The sequence below is a fragment of the Heliangelus exortis genome, chromosome 1, assembly GCF_036169615.1.
Source record: "Heliangelus exortis chromosome 1, bHelExo1.hap1, whole genome shotgun sequence".
NCBI classification, from domain to species: Eukaryota; Metazoa; Chordata; class Aves; order Apodiformes; family Trochilidae; genus Heliangelus; species Heliangelus exortis.
Genome location: NC_092422.1, coordinates 92137215 through 92158889, shown reverse-complemented (window position 1 = coordinate 92158889; position 21675 = coordinate 92137215). Strand labels below are relative to the sequence as shown.

Here is a 21675-nt window from a genome sequence, read left to right as displayed (position 1 = left end):
TTTTTTTTTTTTTTACAATATATATGTACTTGTGGGTACTTTGCATCTTTTCTTTCACTTCTTCCTCTTTTTTCTATGCTGCTTTGATCTTAGGCTTTCTGCTTGAACTGACCTCCTTTGCTCGCCTTATCAGTCAACTTCCCTCGGTCTCAGCCAGGTGTTCTGGGCAGCTTTCAAGAAACGTGGCTGTAACTGAAGATCAAAAATGTAGTAACTGTGTGATTGCAAAACTGGACTGAAGAATGGTTTTCTGGATGTGAACAGAAAAAGCTGCCTATGTGGAACTTTTTAATCTTTGTCCACTGGTGTCAACTGTTTTTTTCCCCACAAGAGTTCAGCTAGAACTGGGCATAGCTTTGCTTCCATATATTTGATCTTCTGACCCAATAATAGAAAACAAATTGATCTAATGAAAAAGCAAACCAGTTCACCCAAGAAATATAATCTGATCCTGTGGCCTTTCTGTATTAAAAGTTTCCATTAAGTTTTGTGGCATTCACCCATCCCAGATTCCCCCAGGCAAAAGGAAAGCAAACAAATGCTTCAAAATGCTTTGTTTGTAATAGCATGGCAGGATTGATCACAACCAACCACAGTGATGCAGAAGCTTTTCTGTTGGTTTTGTGTTGGTCAGATAAAATCCTGTATAAATTTTCTAGAATTGGTTCTGTTGACTCACTGTGGCAAATGGAGCGTGTCCTTTGACCAGGATATTAAAGAGGTGCTAAAAGGAGTGATGTCAGTGATGTATCTTCTTGATACTCCCTTGCAAATGTCAAATGCAAATTTTGGTTTGCTTTGTTTAAAGAAAAGCATTTCATTTTAGAAACATGTTTCATTTTCCATATGGGAGTTAAACCTCCAAGTCTGTTTTAAAGTTTCTTGAAGTGGAGTGGGTTTGGATCTGTGGAACACAGAGGTGTGTCTCAGAAGTGAGATTTTAGTTCAGATCATGGTGCCGAGGTATGAGGTTTTGTTTCAGACTGGTCTCTGCAGTTCTTGCTGCTTTCCTGAGGTGGTATAGCTTATGAAATCCCATTTTAGGTGGGGATTTTGCCTAGTATTTTTTGTTGAATCCACTGATCAGATTTCATCCTTGTTAGAGAAGTAAGAGCTTTGATCCAAATAGCTTTGTGAGCTTTTGTGAGCATAAGCAGTTAGGCCTTACTAGCATCCCCAAGAGAGGTTGCTGCTCCAGAATCTTTCCTGAAGTGAGTTAAAGTGTAGCATGATGTTCCTATCCCTACAACAGATATTAGGAAACAAACCTATAGGACACCTGAGTTCATGAGCTCCACTGCTCGGAGACCAACATGTTTGAGTCTGTCTCTCAGATCCTTACACCTTTGGGGCACGAGCTCCCTTTGTTCTCACTGTGCAGATTGCTGGCACCTGACACATCATATGCTATTTTTATTCAAAATAAATAGCAGGGATTAGCTCTCCCCTGCCTTCCTATTCCCTCTGCTGCTGATACCCTTCTTAGTAAGACAGAGCTTGCAGACAGTCTCAGCTTTATTAGAGAAAGGAGTTACAAACCTCTTCCAAGTAAATACTCAGATTTGGATGGAAGTGTCCCCAGACAGAGAAAGCACTGTCTGACCAGTCACCAGTTATCAGAATTCTGTCATCTGCCAACCATAATCTACAATTAAAATTGAAATATTTTTATATATTACCAAACACAGAGAAAATAGTGTCTTAAAGGGAACTGAAGAGCAGAAGGAGGCGTGGTTGTGCCTTATTTGTTCAGCATTGGTGAGTCATTTCATCTGAATTTCTATGCATTTTAGGAGTTTTACTTCAAAGGTCTATTGTGTGGCTTCTGGCAACAAATTAAATACCAGTGATATTTGGCTCTTAATTTAGATTTAATTTTAAAACATCAATCATAATATGAGACCCAATTCAAAGCCTATGGAGGTCACTGGAAGGATTCCCAAGGATTTCCCTGGGCTTTCGATGTGGGTCTCAACTCACAAATATCTGCTTATTTTTCTTCGTTGTATTTATTCTTGGATGGAAAGACAAGCATTATTTTTTCAGAACTTTTTGTAATCTTGGACTTTTCCCCCCATGTCAGGGTTGTTGGGACTAGATGATCTTTAAGGTCCCTTCCAACCCAAACTGTTCTATGATTCAATGATTTCTTCATGATGAAATGTTGTTGCAAAAAAAATCATCTGGTTATGAGGATAAGGTGGGTTTTTTTGTTTAGTTGGGGTTTTTTGGCTTGTCTGGCTTGAACTTGCAGTACTATAAACCATCACTGCAGATCTGTGAGGTGCTGGAAGATGGAATTGGTGATTCAGTAGGCAAATTCCCTGCTCTCTAATTTATCTGATTTTTCAAATGTCACATATAAATGGGAGTCAAAAAATGCAAAATTTAAGTCAGATTTGCGAAATGAAACTTGTACTTCGCTTTCTGAGGAGCTGGCAATGAACAGCCCCTCCCTCTGAAGTTTGCATGGATGTTAAAGTTCACAAATCCAAGCTTTCAAAGAAATAGTTTCCCCTAGTCCCTGGGGTTCTCCTACTTGCAATCTTCAGAAATCTCGTAACTTTGCTGTCTCTTGGGCATAATGGTTCACTCACTGTGTCTCCAGTAGCAGTTGCCACCTGTGGAGCCTTCTCTTGTTACTTCTTATTAATGGCACTAGAAGAGACTACTCTGTCTCCAGTCAAAAGGCTTTTTTGGCAAGGGCAGAAAAAACCCGAAGTGTCCCTTAACAGTGTTGTGCTTCTTGTCAGCATTTTACAATAGAAGGGAGAAAGTCTTCCTTTTCTACTGCAGCAGGGCTGTATTGAGTCCCAGGACAAGTGTTTGTCCCTGTGGCTTCATGGAATAGCTGAGACAAGTATAACAGACAGCATGGAGTCTATTACAGACCAAAATGTTTGAGGATCAGTAATTGCTGTCTCTCCTAACACAGGAAGGGATGAAGGAATTAAAAAGAGGAAGCGCATGAGAAAAAGAAAATGCGTAGGGATCTCTCAGATTTCCTCAGAAAGCCATTGGGATACAACAAATGTAAGCATCACACCTAGAAGGCAACACAAGGGAAAATAAAACTGTAGATCTGAAGGAAACAGGGAACAGCTGTGGGAGGATATGAGAGAGCAGATAGGCATCTGGTCTGCTAGTGCAGGACTCGTTAGATTTTCCATTCTCAGAAAATGTAATGCACATAATTGCAAGTCTGAGCTGAGTGGCATGGATATGAAGAGGCCATGTGGTTTCTGGAGAAACACTGCCCATTTGGCAGACCATTTGGATATCTCTACATTTCTTCATGGTGCCTTGATTTTGTGTTTCTAGAAAGAGCTCGTGACTTGGCTTCTTGCACGTGGGGCTACTCACTGAATAAACTGTTTAAATGCTTGAGTTTGAATGTGGTTGTACAGTGAATTGTCTGCAGGTTACCTGGGTCCTTTTATGGGCTTAAACAGAGCCAAGCTCTTGCTTAATTTGGCCCCCAGATTTCACAGACAGTGAGAGTTAAGTTCAATGATATGGCTGTATTCCAAATTACAATCTATGAGGTACAACTATAAGGGAAAAAAATTAAACAAGACAATTCCTTAGGAAAGCACACATCTTGATAAAGCAGTTTATGGAAAGCCTGACTGAGGTCTTCATCACTGCTTGCCTGCTTTGATTCAAAAGCATTTTAACTTTTTACTGAAGCGTTTTCTTGTTGAAGGCTTAATTCTTCATCTTTTAAGGCCAGTGAAAACAAATTGCTCCATGAGCAACAGGCTGATTAGCTCTCCAGTATATGTATGGTCTCTCCTCAGCAGTGAGTTTACTTTTAGCATTAGAAAGGGATTGACTTGGAAGTGATGGTTCTTATTTTGACTTGTCAGATCAGGCTTCAGTTTTCATGAACCTTGTAGGAACTTTTCTTTGAGTCCTGTACCCTTCAGGTTTGAAACTGGCCACTGAACTTAAGAATTGTTGAGTAAGGGAATTGCAAATGGACAGAGATCATGATATTATAAGCCTCATGTCCTGTAGAAATGGTCAGATGAGAACTCTCAAGGCCTGATTCTAAGAAAAGCAAAAGCTTTTCATGCTCTGAAACCAAACCAGGCATTTGGAAATTGAAAAGTTTTTATTTTATGGTCACTAGCTGATCGGTGAAACTAGATTACCACCAGTTTTTGCAATTGAACATCTATCTCTATGTTGAAAAAGGTTTAGATAATAAAAACATTAAAATAGAATAATTATGCAAAGACTATTTTTGTTGAATGGCAAACCATCTTTTCATATGATATACCACATTATAAGCAAAAAGATCAAGTTAGTAGAATAGCAGTCACTGGTAAAGAGCATGACTGTTGACAGGAATTGTGGAAAAAGGTACACTGAAAAAAACCCAAGCAATTTAAATTTAGGAATTTAAAGTAAATTTATTTGAATTAGTGACTATGCAAGAAAGCATATATTAAGCAAATATGGCTTATTATTTGTATCTGCTGAGTGAAGCTGTTATGCTTATTTCTGAACAGCAAGTAGAATAAACAGTGCTTCTGCCTAAGAGTATTTTTTATTGACATAAGACAGTAAAACTGAGTCTCACTAAGATGACCCAAACAGTATGCTTAAAAGGCCCTTGGATGAAAAAGAATAAAATGATGAAACATAGTGGTGTGAATTTTAGGAAGCCTCTTTCCTTGATTTTGCCCACTGTCACAATTACTAATTCTAAAGAAGAGCTACCACAAAAAAAAGAGCTACCACTAATTCTAAAGAAGAGCTACCAGACAGCTGAAGTAAGAGGCTAATGACAATTACAAAAGCCAGATCGCTGCTTCTGTGAACCACCAGATCTGCACAGACCACAGCTCTGAAAGTGGCAATTATGCACAAATCCTCTGCAGCATGGTGTGTTGCCTCTGAATACCAGTGGAGGGTATGGCAGAGGGGAAGGGGGAGGAAAATTAGGGGTTAATTTCAATTTGTTCAACGGGGAAAATATTGCTGGGGAAGTCCTGCAGCTGGATCCCAAATATCAATAAATATCAGTGATGCTTCTAATGGTTTTTGTAGTGGTTTATCAACAATTCTGTTATCACCAGTGAGATCTCTTCCTTCAGACTTGCCAATCTTTCTTGTGTATTTTTAATGCCTGTTGGCACAATTCTTCATAAGGCTACGGGAGTTGATGTAGATTTACCGAATGGATTAGCCTTCTGGGACTCCCTCAACAATAAGTGTACAATTTCAATCTATTTTGAGCTAAAATGGATTTGTATGTCTATAAAATGAGCTATCAAATTGCTGTGCTAATTAAGCTAGTTTGAGCAATGCACAGGAACTAATATTACTAAATCTGAATATATAAAGGCCTAATTCTGAGAGTCCTCATGGTCTGTGCGCTATTCAGCTTCAGCCTCTAAAATATTACGTTGCTTCTCTCTTGCCAAAAAGACATTACATCAGCTCTGAGATTGCATTTACTATGTGCTAGGCATTAGACTCATGGCTTGAAATGCTTTTCTCCTTGATCATCCCATGTGGTGAGATTTATGCCAGTGCAGTAAGGCTGGACAGAATATATAAATTTCTTTAATCCAGTGCTAACAACTGAAAAAGGGTTTTAAGGCCTCATGTGAGTGTCTTCCACCATAAGGAATGAATCCAGCAAATCTGGATACCCTGAACTGGCTTGTGCCACATGCACGAGGTGTAACACATCTCTCTGCTGACCCCTTTCAGAGTTTTTGATGGATATATTTTTTTAAATGGAAGCTTTCTGAGTTAGCAGTTTTTCAGTGTTTTTAAAAGACAAAAAAAACCCAAAAACCAAACACAACAAAAGATTCTGGATTTTCATAGCTTCAAGTTCCTACTAATTACCACCATTATTGTTATAAAGAGCAGTAATAATAGGAAAAAAGTTGTGTATAAAACCTATAACATATTAAGAGCTCTGTTTCTCACAAAGAGGCATCTATTTACAGCCTTCAGTGCCTTAGGCCATTTGTTTTTTGTCTGTTGTTGTTACAGTCTATCAGTCCTCCTTTGGAAAAGAACTGATCAGTAAGGCTTAAAGGCTTTGTTCAGCTGCTCAGCCTCTGTATTTTCTGTGTTTTTCTGGTGCTGTTTTTTTCAGTTGAAGTTCTTTGTCAACAGAGTGGATGCTGTGACTAATTTGGCTAATTCTGGAAGAAAGGATTACCCCTGGATTCTGCATTGGTGTTTTGAGTCTCAGTAAAAAAGTTACAATGAATGAGTAGTCTGGGTTATGCAGACAGTTGGGTGGGATGATACCTTCTGGCCTTCAAATCAATGGGATCTGCTTATTGCCATATTATTTAGTCTTAACTTCTGAGCCAGCCTGTAACATCTCGTAGATGATTTTGTATGCAGAGCACTCCATACATTGCTTATGGATGTGTGGCTTGGATGAATGGGAAAGCTCCTGGTGAGACTTTCACACAGAGGCATAGAGATGTTCTAGGACACTGCAGTATTGCCAGGTTTTTAGAATTTAGACAATTCTCACAGTAGTTGAAATTTTCTTTTAAGTTTCATATTATTCTAAAGAAGATAAACATTTGTTATTTTGAAAAAAAAAGATAGAGAATAGTCCTCCCTAATGCATGGTAAGACTTGAAAAAGTGACTGCCTTTGCTAAACACGCATACCCCCTATGTGTATCACCTAACAACCCAAAAAACAAGGAGAAAAAAACATGAGTTTTAAAACTTTAAGTTGTCTAAAGTTCTTTTATGCTTAAGATAAGAAATGGTGTGACTCAAAAATGGTTTCTTACTCCAGGTGCACAGCCAGCCATGACCTGACTCCATTGATGCTGGGACAAGCCATGGCTGTGTTCCAGCCTTCCCTGTGCCCTGATTTCCAGAGGAAGGGAATCTCCTCCTGTACTGGACAGGGAGGGGCTATTGAGTACTTGCCAAGCAAGCAGGGACCAGGACCATGAGGTGTGTAGTAGTCCAGGCACAGCCTCAAGCTCCCATATTTGATACTCTAAAAAACCAACCAAACAAAAAACCCCAACTAATTCTCAGAGTAGACAACTAATGTGTTGGCTAATTGAACAAACACCAAATGAATCATAGAATCATAGAATGGGCTGGGTTGGAAGGGACCTCAGAGATCATCAAGTCCAACCCTTGATCCACTCCCGCTGCAGTTACCAGACCATGGCACTGAGTGCCACATCCAGTCTCTTTTTAAATATCTCCAGGGACAGAGAATCCACCACTTCCCAGGGCAGCCCATTCCAATGCCTGATCACCCTCTCAGTAAACAAATTCTTTCTAATGTTCAACCTAAACCTCCCCTGGCAGAGCTTAAGTCCATGCCCTCTTGTCTTACTGGTAGCTGCCTGGGAGAAGAGACCAACCCCCCCCTGGCTACCCCCGCCTTTCAGGGAGTTGTAGAGAGTGATGAGGTCTCCCCTGAGCCTCCTCTTCTCCAGGCTGAGAGATTCTGAACAGCAAGTAGTGCCCTGAAGTGCCTGTAGCCTAGGCAGTGTGCTGGGTTGGTGCCTGAAAGTGACACAATCCTGCTGGCTGGTTTGGACTGTGACACAACCCCGCTGTCTATTTTGGATGACCCGGTTTAATTGCGCCAGTGGAGAGAAATGCAGAAAAGGAAGCGTGCCTCAGAGAGACTGACAGACCCATTCAACTGTTACAATGCCCTCTCTCCTGATAATCATGGCTGTTATTAATTGTAGAGATAAGAACATGTTTTTCCCTTAACCTTACATTGTCGTTCGACTCAGTTTGCCGCCACAAGGGAAGTGTGTTTCTGCACAGAGTTGGGTAAACAATATGGGGATACCAGGGGCCTCAAGAAGATGAAGCTACCTGCTGGAGTAACTGCAAGGCCATCGTGCCCTGGAGAGGTGGGAAAGCAACTGGAAACTGGTCTGTCCTGAGCAAGCACCAGTCTGGGACCAAGGTGGGAGGTGACAGCTTCCTAGAAAACTTCATTCCCTTGCCAAGCAGAGGGCAGGCAGCGCCCCATGGGGTACGTGAGGAGGGCTGGCACAAGGAGAAGAAAGAAGCCAGAATTTTTTAGGGAAGAAGCAAGAGGGAATAGTGACTTTTCAAGTGGAAATCCGTTCTCAGCACAGGTTCTGAACTGTCTTCTGGCCATCACTCTTCACAAAGGGCTGACCGCTCTCTACCTGTGTCTACATAGTCTGTGTCTATAATAATAAACAGTGCAGGTTTATGTGTTCTACCACTTGAGACAAGAAATTCAAAATATTAGTGCGTCACCACTTCACTTATCTGAGAACATTAGGTTTCAGGCAATTTCCATTACTATATTTATCCTTTATTGTGTGCAAATACACAAGGATTTTAATAACAGCAGAGTAGAGCTAAAGGCCACTTGAAAGGGTGGAGAGCATGGTGTCTTATTTTCACCAGTCTATCTAATGCTATTTTTACAACCATACTGCTTATACAGAAGCAGAGCAAGTTTTTTTATAAAGGGTTTTTTTTTTTTTTTTTTTAGGGATTGAATAGTTGCAATTGTTGGAGAAAGGTGCTTAGATACTGGATTAGGAATTTGCAGGATCAAAGTAGCAGTTAAGATGCCAGGGAACTCATCCAAATCACAACATAGCTGATATTCTTCAGGGAATACTGGGCTGTTTTGTATACAGCACTCTTGGCTCCAGGTAATTTAAAACCTGAAGAATTGAAATGATTACAAATATCGGGCTAAATCTTTCAAGGTGTTGAGTGCCCACAACTCACCTTGGGCTGAATACTCTTCTACACTGTGGCCCTTTATGCTGTGATGGCAATGTCAAAGGCATTCAATGGCAGCAAATGCCACCGGAGGCCCCTTTACTGTATCAGACCATAGCAAAGACACTTGGGTGCAATTGGGCATTCGGCCCATTTTTGTGGCAATACTCAGCACCTTTCAGGAGCAGACTGACAGAGGAGTGGCTTTGGCAGGAAAGCTCAAGTTATTTGTGATCTCAGTTACAGAGAAAATGTAGGGGATGGATTTGTGGGTTAGTTTCTTTTCTTTTTTAACCTGCAAGAAGCCATGGGGATTTCTGCTGGGCTGATCTTGCTCTGGACTGCAAACACAGGGCAGGAAACTCTCTCCATCCTCATCTTAATGCCTGTGCTTGGGTTGAGTCGAATGAGGTGAGGGCCTCACCTACATCTTTGCTGCACTGCAAGGGGATCTAAGCTGACTCCTGTCTTTTGGCCTCTAGATAAGGAACAGCAAAGACGGTACTGGAGCAAGCTGCTTCTTTCTCCAGACTCAGTAACTGATAAGACAACTGAATTGAAGATGGCAAAGATGCCAGAGAACCAAAATATTTTGTTTTCATAATGTTTACTTGGAATAGTTAAATTTCTGTTTAATTTTTTTTTAATCGGTTGTCTTTGGGAAAAGGTTGAAAATGAGAAGAAAAGTGTGAAAATAAATGGCATGAACAAACTCTTCTTCAATGTTTTCATTGAGAAAACCAGTATTTTTCTTAAGGGTACAAAAAAAAATGTCATTCTTGTTCTGACTTTACCACCAAAACAAGAAAATACAGTTTGTTTTTTTCTTCCACTATCCTTAACAGTAGTCATGTTGCTGTCACCACAGTGGGGTAAGCAGGGCTTTTGAGGGGTTATTACTAGCTTTGCTCTTTAATTAGACCAATTGTATGTTTGGAAAAGAGACAAAGATAGGAAAATTATGATCCTGGAATAAAAATAATAATTTACGTAGTTATTGTCCCAGTTTTAAAACTTCTACAAATCTTTCCTCAAATAAATCAGTGGAAACTCTCAGTGGTTTATCATATACTTAATATCTTGGGGTTTGAGAATTTTTGGGGTAGTTTTTTTACCTGAATGATGATGAACTTGTTGTTCTAGATGTTGAGAATTGATTTTAGAGAGAACTACACAGAATTTACTGCATATATAAGAGTAAAGAAACTATTCAAATACAGTTATTGTATGCGTATTAATAAAAAGTTTGGCTAACGGGAGAAGCATTGGAAAACAGATACGCTTTGATTGTAGTGTCATACTGTGTCATACAGTGTCATAGTGACATATAGTGTCAGGGGTTGTCATAAAACCCATGGGGGAAGAAGTGGTTTGGGGTCTAATTTCCATGTGTTTGTGGAAATAGGTGAGGAAGGGCATTACTTCATTTGTGTACTGGTATTTTCTATGTCTTTTCTGTCTCTCACTCCTCTTCCTCTTCCCCCGCAAACCTTTTCTGCTTAAAGATAGATTTGAATCAAATGTGATGAAGTGGTAGAGATCTCAAAGCCTCTTAAGTATATGTGAGGAGAGGCTTTGAACTGTATTATCTGTAATAGTTTCCTATCACAGTGACTAGTTTGTCATGGTGAAAGCAGCCTGTATGTTTCCATTGAAGTATTCTACAGAACAGAGAGAAGGGCAGTGGGAGGTTGTATTTCTATAGTGGCAGAACTCTTGGCTAATGAGACAATACACAATGAAACACAAATCAGCAAAAGCAGCTGTCATTTGCTCTGCTGCTCATGGACTTATTTACTAGAAGGTGTAAACAGTTGGTACAGGTGGACAGCTGCATACAGGTCCTACCTGTCCTCCTGGTAACACCGACAAACACTCTAGCAAATACAGAATTCTATGTATCTTACTTCTAGGTTTCTGTTCAACACTGATGTGTCCAACACTTAAGAAACATCCTTTCTCTCTTATCCTCACATCTGATTCAGGAAGCATCATACAACTGCTTAGGAGTCCAGAATTGCGAAGCATCAAAGTCGAGGTGTAAGGCCAAGTAGTAGCATAATAGCCCTTCTGACTTCAGCAAACATACTCTGGGATCATTAGCAGCCACGACTGGCAAGAGCCTAAGCCTGTTTTGTTGTCTCTGAGGTGACATCTGTGGCATAGTGCCACTGCTGGAGTGCTGGTAGGGCTCTGACTCACTGCCACGCGACCTCTTGTTTTCCAGACCCGAACCTTATGAGCATGTGAAGGTTGACCCATTCACAGAACCATGTGGGATGGCAGCAGGCCATATGTATAACCTTGACTACAATGCCCTTTCCAGATACTGATTGTAGTTTTCTTATTATCTAATGAGCTTGTCATTTCCTGTACCAGTTGTAACAGAGCTGAATATTTTCTAGGTTACCTAACCAAACTTCTGCAAAATCATACTGCCTATGCCTGCGATGGGGAGCATTTGAGTCTGCACTGTCCTCGTCATTCAACAATAAGTGTTCAGTCAGCATTTTACGGGCAAGACTACCACATGTGTAGTACTCAGGAGCCTGAAACCAGGATGACAGAACCCATAAACTGTGTGGCACCCACCTCTTTGCAGGTATCATGCGTTGTAAAGTTTCTTAATGCACACAATGTTTTTGAAGGTTTCTGTGTGGTGAGCTGCGTTGTGTGAAAATGGCAAGTGTTCACACTGTTGGATGAAATGACATCATGTCTGTGTCTGTTTACCATGAAAAGTATTATAGCTGAAAGAATGTGTTTGGCCATCAGGATATTACCATCATGTAGATTGCCTTTGATTTTGGTAACCCCATTCTCAAAGTTGCTTAAAATAATCAATTCACTTCTAATCAAGAGCTGGTCATGACCAGTCTTAATCCATCACACAGGCCCTCCTTGTCTCCAGGTGATGATGCAAACATTTGACAGAGCTGGGTTACAAATCCACTGAATATGATGACTTTTTTGTTGGTGTTTGGCCTGTTCCATGCCTATTCTCACTCATTGAAAAGGCACCATGACAGCTAAACAGTGGCTTCTAAGCACTTCTGCAGATACCTGCATTTCCACGAATACGTGATTTGTGTCAGTAATATCCTGTGGTTTGTTTGGTGGATCCACTTAAGGATAATTTAAAATTATATGTACTTCATATATTACTACTTTCCACTGTGGAGATTTTTGTAACAAGGCTTAGAATATTTGACTTAACACTGCTGTTAAAGGCTTGTTTTATCAGTGTGAAAATACTCAGTGTTGGGCCAAATTCAGTAAATCATTGCAAAAATATTAGTGGAATCTGAACATGTTCTGTTGGTGAAGGTGCTGAAACTGCTCTACAGAAGCTTTGATGAAGCTTGCAGCATTTGTCTGTGCAGCTGGCACATTGCTTCTTTACAACAGGGAACATAACTTCCCACCACCAGTGAGCTGAAGAGTTTACCAAATGTTTTGCAGTTATATCCTCTCCCCAGAAAAAATATTCACAGAATCACAGAATGTTAGGAATAGGAAGATTATCAAGTCCAAACCCTCTGCCAGGGCAGGATCACCTAGTGTATGTCATAGAAGAGTGCATCCAGGTGGGTTTTGAATGTCTCCAGAGAAGGAGTCTGCACAAGCTCACTGGGCAGCCTGTTCCATTTTAGGGCAGTTTTTAAACTATGGCCTGCCCATGCTTTACTGCAGCTTGTAAAGACATTCCAGACATGACCTACGGGCCATGTGAAAGGACAGCTCCCCACCCAAAACAGTAAGCCCCATGCACCCTTGATGTCATTTAACTGAGTACAGCAAAGTGACACTAGTGATTATTTTGGGCTCGTGAGTGTCTTTTTGAGGTCCCCATGGGCTGTCTTTTTCCTCTTAATAAACACAGCATGGAATAACTGTTATATAAACTATCATCATCATTCAGGCACTGTAACTGATCAGAGGCATTAAAGCATTTTGATGAGGTCACGAACATGAGAGATACGAATGCTCTGCATCTCGGGGAGTTCCGGTTCTTCAAGGAGAAGAGACACATCCTGTTAACCAATTTCTTAGAAAAGAGCACCAGTGATCTCATTCCTCCTCCCCTTCCCTTTGGAACTTCGTCTGCAGTCTGCATAATCAGGCGTGATGCTACAGTGCAGTTGGGAGGAAGCATAGCAGCCATTTTTTATAGCCACCTCTTCTTAAAAGGATCACTGCAAAGTTAGGTCTGTCTTGAGGTATTAACAGCCCAGTGCCACCTCACCATGAGTGTCACCCTTTGCTTTTGTGGCTCCGTGTTTTTTCATGGCAACGTAATGGAAAACACAACTCCTGTTCTCATTAAGTAGGAGAAAATACAAACAGATGCACAGGAAATTATTCAGCTCAGGTGCAAACAGAAGGTGACTCAGTAGGGTACAGCTATCTCCAGTTGGTAAAATTGTAGCTCTGTTTCACTGGCCTGTTTCAGAACCATCCCAATTAAGTAGGAGTTATTTCTTTGAGGTGCAACTCTGTAGAAGAAGAATTGACTGATAAAATTTAGTGCTTTTCCTTCCCTTATAAACTCTTTAGAGTGCACTTAATGCTCAAAAAGTGTTGGATTCAAGTCTTCTTCTTCTACCAAAGGGAACAGAAAAGCAAGAGTGTTACAGGATCACTTCAAAGTGCTGCCAGTATGTACCATTTATGCTTGGGAGGGATGGCTTCCAGGGATGACAGGAGAGACTCAGCCACTGCCAGCTATCTCAGCCTGGACACAAGGGTGCAGCTTGTGCTGTCACAGTGGCAAATCTGTGATTTGGCTCCTTGATATAACTGAGACCCCTTCTGTCAAGAAACATGGCAAAAATTCCCATAGATCTTATGGGAGTACCTAAAACTATCAGAGAATGGTATCTTACAGTTATTCCTGGTAAGAGTGGGGTGACCCAGAAACACGGCAGCCTTACCATGGCAGCCTGCTGTGATTTTTAACATGAGGAATCCTAGGCACAACAACACAGACCATCCAAAAATAGTGTATAGGAAGCCCCTTCCAAACTGGGCTTTGAAGATGAAAGGAATTGATGCATTTAAACACGGGGGGGGGGGGGGGGGGGAGGGCGGGCTTCAGTGTTTTGGGTTTTGGTTGTGTTAAAAAATGGACTAAGACTCATCTTGGGCAGTGTCTTCTATAGCTCTGAAACCACTGATTAATTTGGAACACCAGTGTGAGCACTGGGAGTACTGAGATCTTTTGCTGAGCTTGGAGTGGGTCCATATAACCCTTTGACCCTTTTCATATAACACTTCTGAATTTTTTGTTTTCCTTCTTGAAACAGCACATTAAGAGCCAAAATATATTGCTGGGCCAAAAAATTTGGGGTAGATATGGTCTTAGAAGACCATTAAAAAAGAAAGGCAAGCAGACTGGAATTGATCTGGAATTGATTCAAGCAGCAGTTCAAGTAAATATCTGATAATGTGTGCAAGTAAGAAATAACTGCCCCTTAAGCAGGAGGTCCTACGTATGGTTTAAAGCTAGGGTTGTGTTAAAGTGTCACTAAGCACTCCAAGTTATTAGTTAGAAGTCTTTCAAGTGAACGCATAGCAAAGGATGCCGAGGTAAACATAAGTGGATTGAGATGAAATGGTTGAAAAGACATCTTTTGGGAGACATTGCAAGTCTGTAACTGCAACTAAGATATCAGCAAAGAGGGTGGGGGCTGACTCTGTGTTCCCACTTACTCTGGGCTCTACCTGGGGTCCCGAGTGCCCCTGAGTCTCTGGTGGTACGCAAGGAGATCTGGTTGGGCAGAGGGAACAGTGACAGACAACAGCAAACTGGTGCCATCCTGAGCTGCCATGGGCATCGTGGTGATGAATGTGTTCCCATAAACTTAGCCATGACACAATGTCCAATAAATATGTGGCTTCAGTCCTATGATACAGATATTTTTTACATGTACATAGCCAAAAAGTTGTGAAGAAATTCTTTCTCTCTATTGTAGAGAGCAAAGTACAACTAAGTGTTCTTATTGCTGTATAGCTTCATACCTTGTTTTCAAACCTCTCCTTTTTGCCCATTGTTTTAGAAAGTGCTGGATGAATGCCAAAACCTGAGATCCTGCCAACTCCTTGTCAATAGTCGGGTTTTTGGACCTGATCTGTGTCCAGGGACCACTAAATTCCTCCTTGTCTCCTTTAAATGCAAACCTAGTAAGTAATCTGCATCAGGCAAATGTGGTTTTATGTGTGTTTTGTTGTTTGTTTTGGTTAAAATGACACTGTACAAGGCTTTGCATAAATCCATGTGACATTTGGAGACTTTTAGATTAATAGCAAATTGTTGGGCATTTTTGCTTTGCCTTAGCTCTCCATTTTGTTTACAACAACACCGTGTGGGTGTTTGCTGGCAATTTAATAGCCAGTGTAGTAAGGCAGAGTCAGATGTCAGACATCAGGCTAGGAAGAAAAAATGTTTTGGAAATTGTTTTTAAAGAGATGGCTGTGATAATGTCAATTAGAAAGACAGAGCTGAACAGCAAAAACAGAGGCTTGGGCTACGGATCCAAATGATGAAGGAGATATCAAAACAAGGAAAAACACTTAAGGAGGTAGGACCAAAGCTTTCAAGGATCCCCTTGTTACTACCTCTCATTTGTAGAAAAATGGTTGGAGGATCCACATCCATGGCTGCCTTTATTACAGAATTTAATTATAGAACCACCTGTGTTTTGCGCAGGTAATTGATGCTGTTATGGAAAAGGACAAATCCTGCCTCAAAGAGAATGTACTTTGTAAATATGAGGAAAGTGTAAGACAGATTAAGGCAGTCATCGTGGGTTTTCATTTATTGGTGGTTTTAATTGCTTTTTCATGTTGCTATTGTATATGAGAACAAGCCTCAGTAGCCTGAGGGCTCAGCTTTTTTTGGCATCTCATGCCCGGTGTGGCTGAAGTTGGTCCCAAAGAAAATAGCTGAATGATGATTTATGGGCAGGTTTACCAGCCAATTCAGAAATACCATCCCACCACTAAAGGAGAGAGCACAAAAGAAATTTTCTTTAATCAGAGCATTTAGATAGTCATCGTTGGTGGAGTAGGAACAGGGATGGCAAGTAAACTGAAAAGCCAATTCATGGCATTGAAGTCAGAGCAGAGATACGGGGATGGAGTAGGCAGGTGTTACCTTTGGCAAAGCACTGACCCAAGAACTCACAGGGGTATTTACTGGGCCAATCAGCAGGGGAGAAATGTCTGAAAGGTAACATTTTTATGATCTGTTTTCTTAGCTTATAGTTTAAATATTTTTTAACATATTACAATTACTGCATTATTAATTATTTCGATATCATACTTGTGTCTGTGCCATCAAAAATCTCTTTTTAGTAATCGAAAGTGGATTGAAATGTTGTTTGTTACTTTCTCAAGCTGCTTAATTTTTTTTTTCCCACTGGAAATGAGCTATTTTGTATAATACTCTCTGTGATCTGAATTTTACAAAAGCTGGTCAGAAATGTATTTTAACAGTAAGTGCTGTCTTCAGAATTGGGGAATGGTTGAGTTCCAGTGCAAATTACATGATTTCACTTGATGGAAATTTATATTTGAAGGTAAAATACTAATATTGTTATGCCTGGCTACAGAAAACACCCTTGATCAAGAAATCACTGGAGTATATTTTACAGTCTCCTTGCCTTCAGTAGGCCCTTAAGCAGTTGCCTGACTCCCTTAGTTCTTCCATCTATTTAGAAATACTGTTGCTGTATCTCTGCAGAGGTATCTGTCATAGTCTTACCCTTGTCTTTCACCACTTGTGGATTTGTTTCTGTTGTCTGTACTTCCATAGCCTCTCCAGCAACCACAGAGCACAGCTGTACAGAGACAGAGCCCAGCTTGGGGCTGTCAGCCCTTGGGTCAGAGCCTGTTTTCTTGGCACGATCCTCACGGCCTGTGGTATGGCAGGTGCTTCTGCAGAAGTAAAGGTCTGCAGTATGTCAAGTATTTTTCTAAATCACATTTTTTAGACTTAAATTTGTGACTGCTGATGAGAAGAAATGGAAGAAACTGGACTATTACCAAGAACCCATTTACTAAAATGGGTTCTATTCTAAATGAAACAATAATGTTTATTAAACAACAATCTTTATTAGATAGATAGGAGGTTTTTCTCTCTCCAGTTCCCCTAGCACTAACACCCACACTCCACTCACTGGGATACCACTCAGCAACAATAAGGTTTCCCTTTTCTCCTGCTCAGCTCAGGAACCTCCTTTTCCTGTTTTTACATTTTTGAAAGAAAAAAATTGGAGCAGCATAAACTCTTCTCTCTGGCCTTATCTGCATTTAAAAGGTTTGCCACTATACCCACCCTGGGAAGATTTCAGTGGCAAACTGCTGCATGCAGAGCAGCTGCTTAGGCCAGCAAGAGACCTCCTTGGCCAGATGGCAGGTTTTAACCAGTTCTTTAGGAACTCTAAACCATGCTGCCTGGAAGGCGATCTCACTGCCTTCCCCACCTCTGTGCTGAGAGCTCTGCCAGTGTGCCCGTGCCAGCGGAGAAAGGGAGGGTCTGCGTTTGTTCTCAGGCTCCTGATTCACATTGCTTTGTCAGCAAAAGTTTCAAATGAGCCCTTGCTGGATATTCCCACCCAGGGAAACCCATTGGCCTTGGTGGAACCGTGCAGATACAGCTGAGAGCACTGTCTGGCTCAGGACGTGTAGCCGGTCCCTGTGCCTTTTTTCCCCCTTCTCCCCCCGTTCTCCGGCTCCCGCTCAGCGCTGTGTGTGGTGGCACTGGGTGATGCCAGCCACCCCCATGATTGATGAGTGGTCAGGGGCTCTCAGCACTCGGGCAGGCATCTGAAGTAGGCATAGCAAGCAACATTGTCCCAGGAAGAGACAAAAGGAAAGGACGAGGCTTCTCCTGCTGAGCAGTGGTGGAAAGCACGCCAGGAAACGGGGTGGGAAGGGGGGAGGCTGTTCCACTGGGAGAGGAGGTTGGCAGAAGTGAACTTTTTAGTTCCTTTGAAAAAGGAGCTGGAGGCTTAGGTAGTCATATGGGAGCAATTCAGTTGGAGGAAACACTCTGCTTTGCTACTGGCTTTGTCTCTGGTTGTAATAGTGCCACACATTGCTTGCAACACAACTTGCAGAAAAGCTGTTTTCTGTCATGCTGCTATTTGCTATTAATAATCCAGCCAAGTAGAGTGCCTCATGCTACCTTGTTGTTATTTGCTTCTATTTTAGCTGAATACAAAACCAAATCAGCATGTGAAAACCAGGAATTGAAACTCCACTGTCAGGAGTCCAAGTTCCTTATCATCTACTCTGCTGCCTATGGCAGGTGGGCACATGAGGAGAACATCTGCTCAACTGAAGTGGAGCGCGTCCCCCCCTTTGGTATGTTTTTTGCACTGTTGATAGACCTTCTCCAAGCAGGTGCACAAAAAAGAGGGAAACAGATGGGGAGGAAACTTGAGGTGCAAGACCAATGGCATTTTGAAAGTGCCAGTGGCTGAAATATAAGAGAGATTCTTTCTGAAACTCAGAAAAATTCCCCAGTATGAGGGAGAAACGTAGAGTAAGAAATGCAACAAAATAATTAACTTTCATATAGTTAATCAGACTAAACATCAGTTACCTAGTTCTGTGGACTGTCTTGAATTTAGGTAATGTGTACTGAAGATCAGCTGTTCTCCTCTCTTCCTCCAGCTTCTGGCAATGATTGGGAAACTTGAATGTCATGACACCTTGTCTTACTGCTACCTTCTTCTCTGATATCTGTTTCTGCCAGCTCTTCCTTGCTCTGTTGAATAGGGTCCATAGGTCAGTGTCCATTGCTTTAGATGCTGTTGAATGGCCAGACTCCAGCTCTGTGGTAGGATGCTAGAAAATTAAATGTGCTGGCAACCTCTCTGGCACCAAGTCCATCAGGCAGGAATGTCCTGTGTGTGTAGTACTAAGCTCTTACCCTTCAAAACAGGATGACTGCATGGAAACTGCTTCTTGGGGCCTCTCAGTGCTAGCTGCTAATCTGTGATGGGGAGTTGTTGAGAGGATGCTGCTGGCCCAGGCCAGACAAGTGCAAGGACCATATGTATCAGAGTGAAGCACCTGTTTCAGTGCCAGAAATATGTCTTTTCACTTCTGATCTACGGGTGCAGGTGCATCCTGCACTATATATACATATATTTAAGCAATTAATACATTAAAAATATCTTAATGTTGGTATAAATTAATTTTTCTTTGGTCAGACTGTGAACACTTTCAAGCACAGACTGTTCCCTTTTGAATAGGTGAAAGAACCCAAAACATTTTAAGCACTTGTGTGGTCTACATCTATAACCAGTGAGTGATTTCACTGTACAGTCTCAGCTCGTGTACAGTTAATGACTTATGACTCACTTTTTATTGCTAAATATTTAAATTTATAGTAGCCTGAGGTTGTGAGGATGCTTGTTGCTTGTATGAATAATATATTCAGTGGCTGACACTGAAGGTATGATTTTCATGCCATGGAGAAGGTCAGCACAAGATACATGTATTGTTCAGATCCCTTAACACCACACAGGAAAGGACACATATGGTGGATCCCAGCCTGATGCAAAGACTGAACTTTACTCCGAAGAAATGTGCTAAAAGTAAAATTTAGAAGAAGCATCTCTGAACATCAAAAGGAGGTCAATAATTATTCTTAAAAGCCATTTGTCTGCAAGCCAGTGTTCCTATTTGGTTGTACAGATATTATTAAAAATTTATTGGCTTAAAATTGTAATCTGTTCTTAGACAAGAATCTATTTAAAATTGCCAAGTCTATGTTTCACATTATGGTTCTTCACACAGACTTAACTCTGCCTATCTGCAGGCAATATTTTAGCAGGTTTCTGACAGACCCATATATCCTTCATGATGGTGGCATTAGGGTATGAAACAAAGCAGAGCAGAGCAAACACAGCTGATTGAGAAAGGTTGCCATCATATTTATTTCTGGCACTTCGTTCACCTCTGGAAATCACTCACCTCTGCTGTCAGCACTTACAGTTCACAGGTCAGAATACTGCAAACACTTCTTACTGGGTAAAGTTTCCCAGTATAAATAGAGAAGGAATTCGCAACAGCCACAAACTCTCTGCTGTGGCCCCCTGCATATGAGCACCTCTAGAGCAACACCCTGCCTGCTGCTGGTTTTGTGTTCCATAAGGCAACCTAAAACTGTGGTAATGGGAGAGAACATAAAACCTGAGACAACACAAGGTAGATCTATAGAAGGTAGATCCTTGCATAGATTTCCCAATACCTAATGGAAGTGCTCGGCCTCTTCTTTCAGGACACCAATAACCCTCTGAAATGAGTTTAATTTTCAAAAGCACCTATGTGGCTTGGGAGTACACAGCTATCACAAGACTTAGTATTTAGGAACCATATCCAATTGACTCCAGATCTATCCACCTTGAGCTTAGATCTTATTTATGTGGTTATTTATGCACATACAGGTGTGAGTGGGTGCATAATTAGGCTTAAATGCTGATGTACCTTTCTCTCAGAAATGTTAATTTTGATGGCAACATGATGTTAATGGTTTGAGACAATTTAGAAAGCTTACTTCAGCTGCCTTTCATTACTGAAGCAGAGCCCACATACATGTATATATTTGCACCAAAACCAAAATCTGCTCCAACACCCATCCAATTGCTTTTTATACCCATGCTTGTGCATCTCAGCCCAAAGGCATAAAGTGCTTGAACCTTTGCATTTCTTTCACTGCATCACAGGGAACTGAGGTTTGGGGGTTTTTTTCACTGTGCAGAAGAAAAGTAATCTGTAGGTGCTAATGACAAGTATAGAAGTCTCTGTTGAGCTCAAGAGTTTTTCCATACTTGATACGGTCCTGGTAGGAGTACTAAGTATTGAGTTAATAAGAGACTGCTCTAGATTTTTATGACGTTCTGTTATATGTAATATAGCTGATAAGCACTTATTGACAAGCAGCAGCTTTGGGCTGAGGCAGATGTGTTCTGAACCATCACTTTGTTGCGAACAGTCTGTCAAATTAGTTGACAGATTTTTGGAGCTTTGCTTCAAAGGGAACACAGGATAACATAACATTTCTTTAGCATAAAGGCTCTTCTCTGTTTAGGAAATACAGTATATAAATCCATCTCTGGTTTTGTTGTTACCTGTATAGCCCCAGAGCACTTACAGGATCCTGAGCCTCAGCTGAACATTTAACATGGCTGCTTCCTATTGCAACAAGTTTTCTGAGCCAGTTAAGTAATGTAAATTAGGTGTTATTTTCAGACAGAAGAGCAATGGTATGGTGGTCTCATCCCTGCTAGATAAAGACTTTACAGTAGAGTTGTCCTCTGGCCTGGTGACGTCTCACTTAACCTCGGCAATGGAACAGCTTTAGCATTAGACAAAGCCAAGTGAAAAACCCACATAGGATGTGTTATGGGAAAATAATAGTATGTTATGTTCCTGTTCTGATTCAGATAAAGAGAAAATTTGAATCTGGTAATGATTTGAACAACTGAGTGCAAGAAACTCTCTAACATGTGCTGTATCTGATAAGACAGCACTATGACTGATGCCTAATTATGTGTCTAACTGGCACCATTCATTTCAATATGTCTCTTGCTTTTGTTAAAAGATGACCAGAAACAAAAAGCTGCACTCTGAACAGCTCATCTTGTTTGATGCAGTTTGGGGGAGGATTTGCCAAAGAATGTGAAGTTTCTATGTAGGATCACTATGAAACATTTTTCATGTTTTTTATTACTCTGATCATCAAACTTGAAATGCAGTATTTTTTCACGTCTCTGGTCTTGCTCTCTGACTTGTCATCAGGACTATTAATTCCAATGAATGGTCACCACTGCCCACTTCAAAGAACAGTGCATAAGATCTTGCTGCAGGAATTTTAGGATATTTTGCTTTCTGGAGAATTTTCTTCTGCAAA

The 21675-nt window shown here is 41.0% G+C and overlaps 1 protein-coding gene across 4 annotated transcripts in view; it reads left to right on the top strand.

Annotated features, from left to right (window-relative positions):
• The window catches only part of EVA1C (eva-1 homolog C), a 40842-nt gene that overhangs the window by 5045 nt on the left and 14122 nt on the right, over positions 1-21675 (top strand). For 2 of the 4 annotated variants that reach the window (XM_071754503.1, XM_071754492.1), the window contains exons 2-4: positions 11153-11349; positions 14807-14930; positions 17964-18116. In XM_071754503.1, the coding sequence (XP_071610604.1) occupies positions 11153-11349; positions 14807-14930; positions 17964-18116 (474 nt within the window). The remainder of the gene's footprint in view (positions 1-11152; positions 11350-14806; positions 14931-17963; positions 18117-21675) is intronic. The other 2 variants (XM_071754510.1, XM_071754519.1) reach the window with 2 other exon arrangements.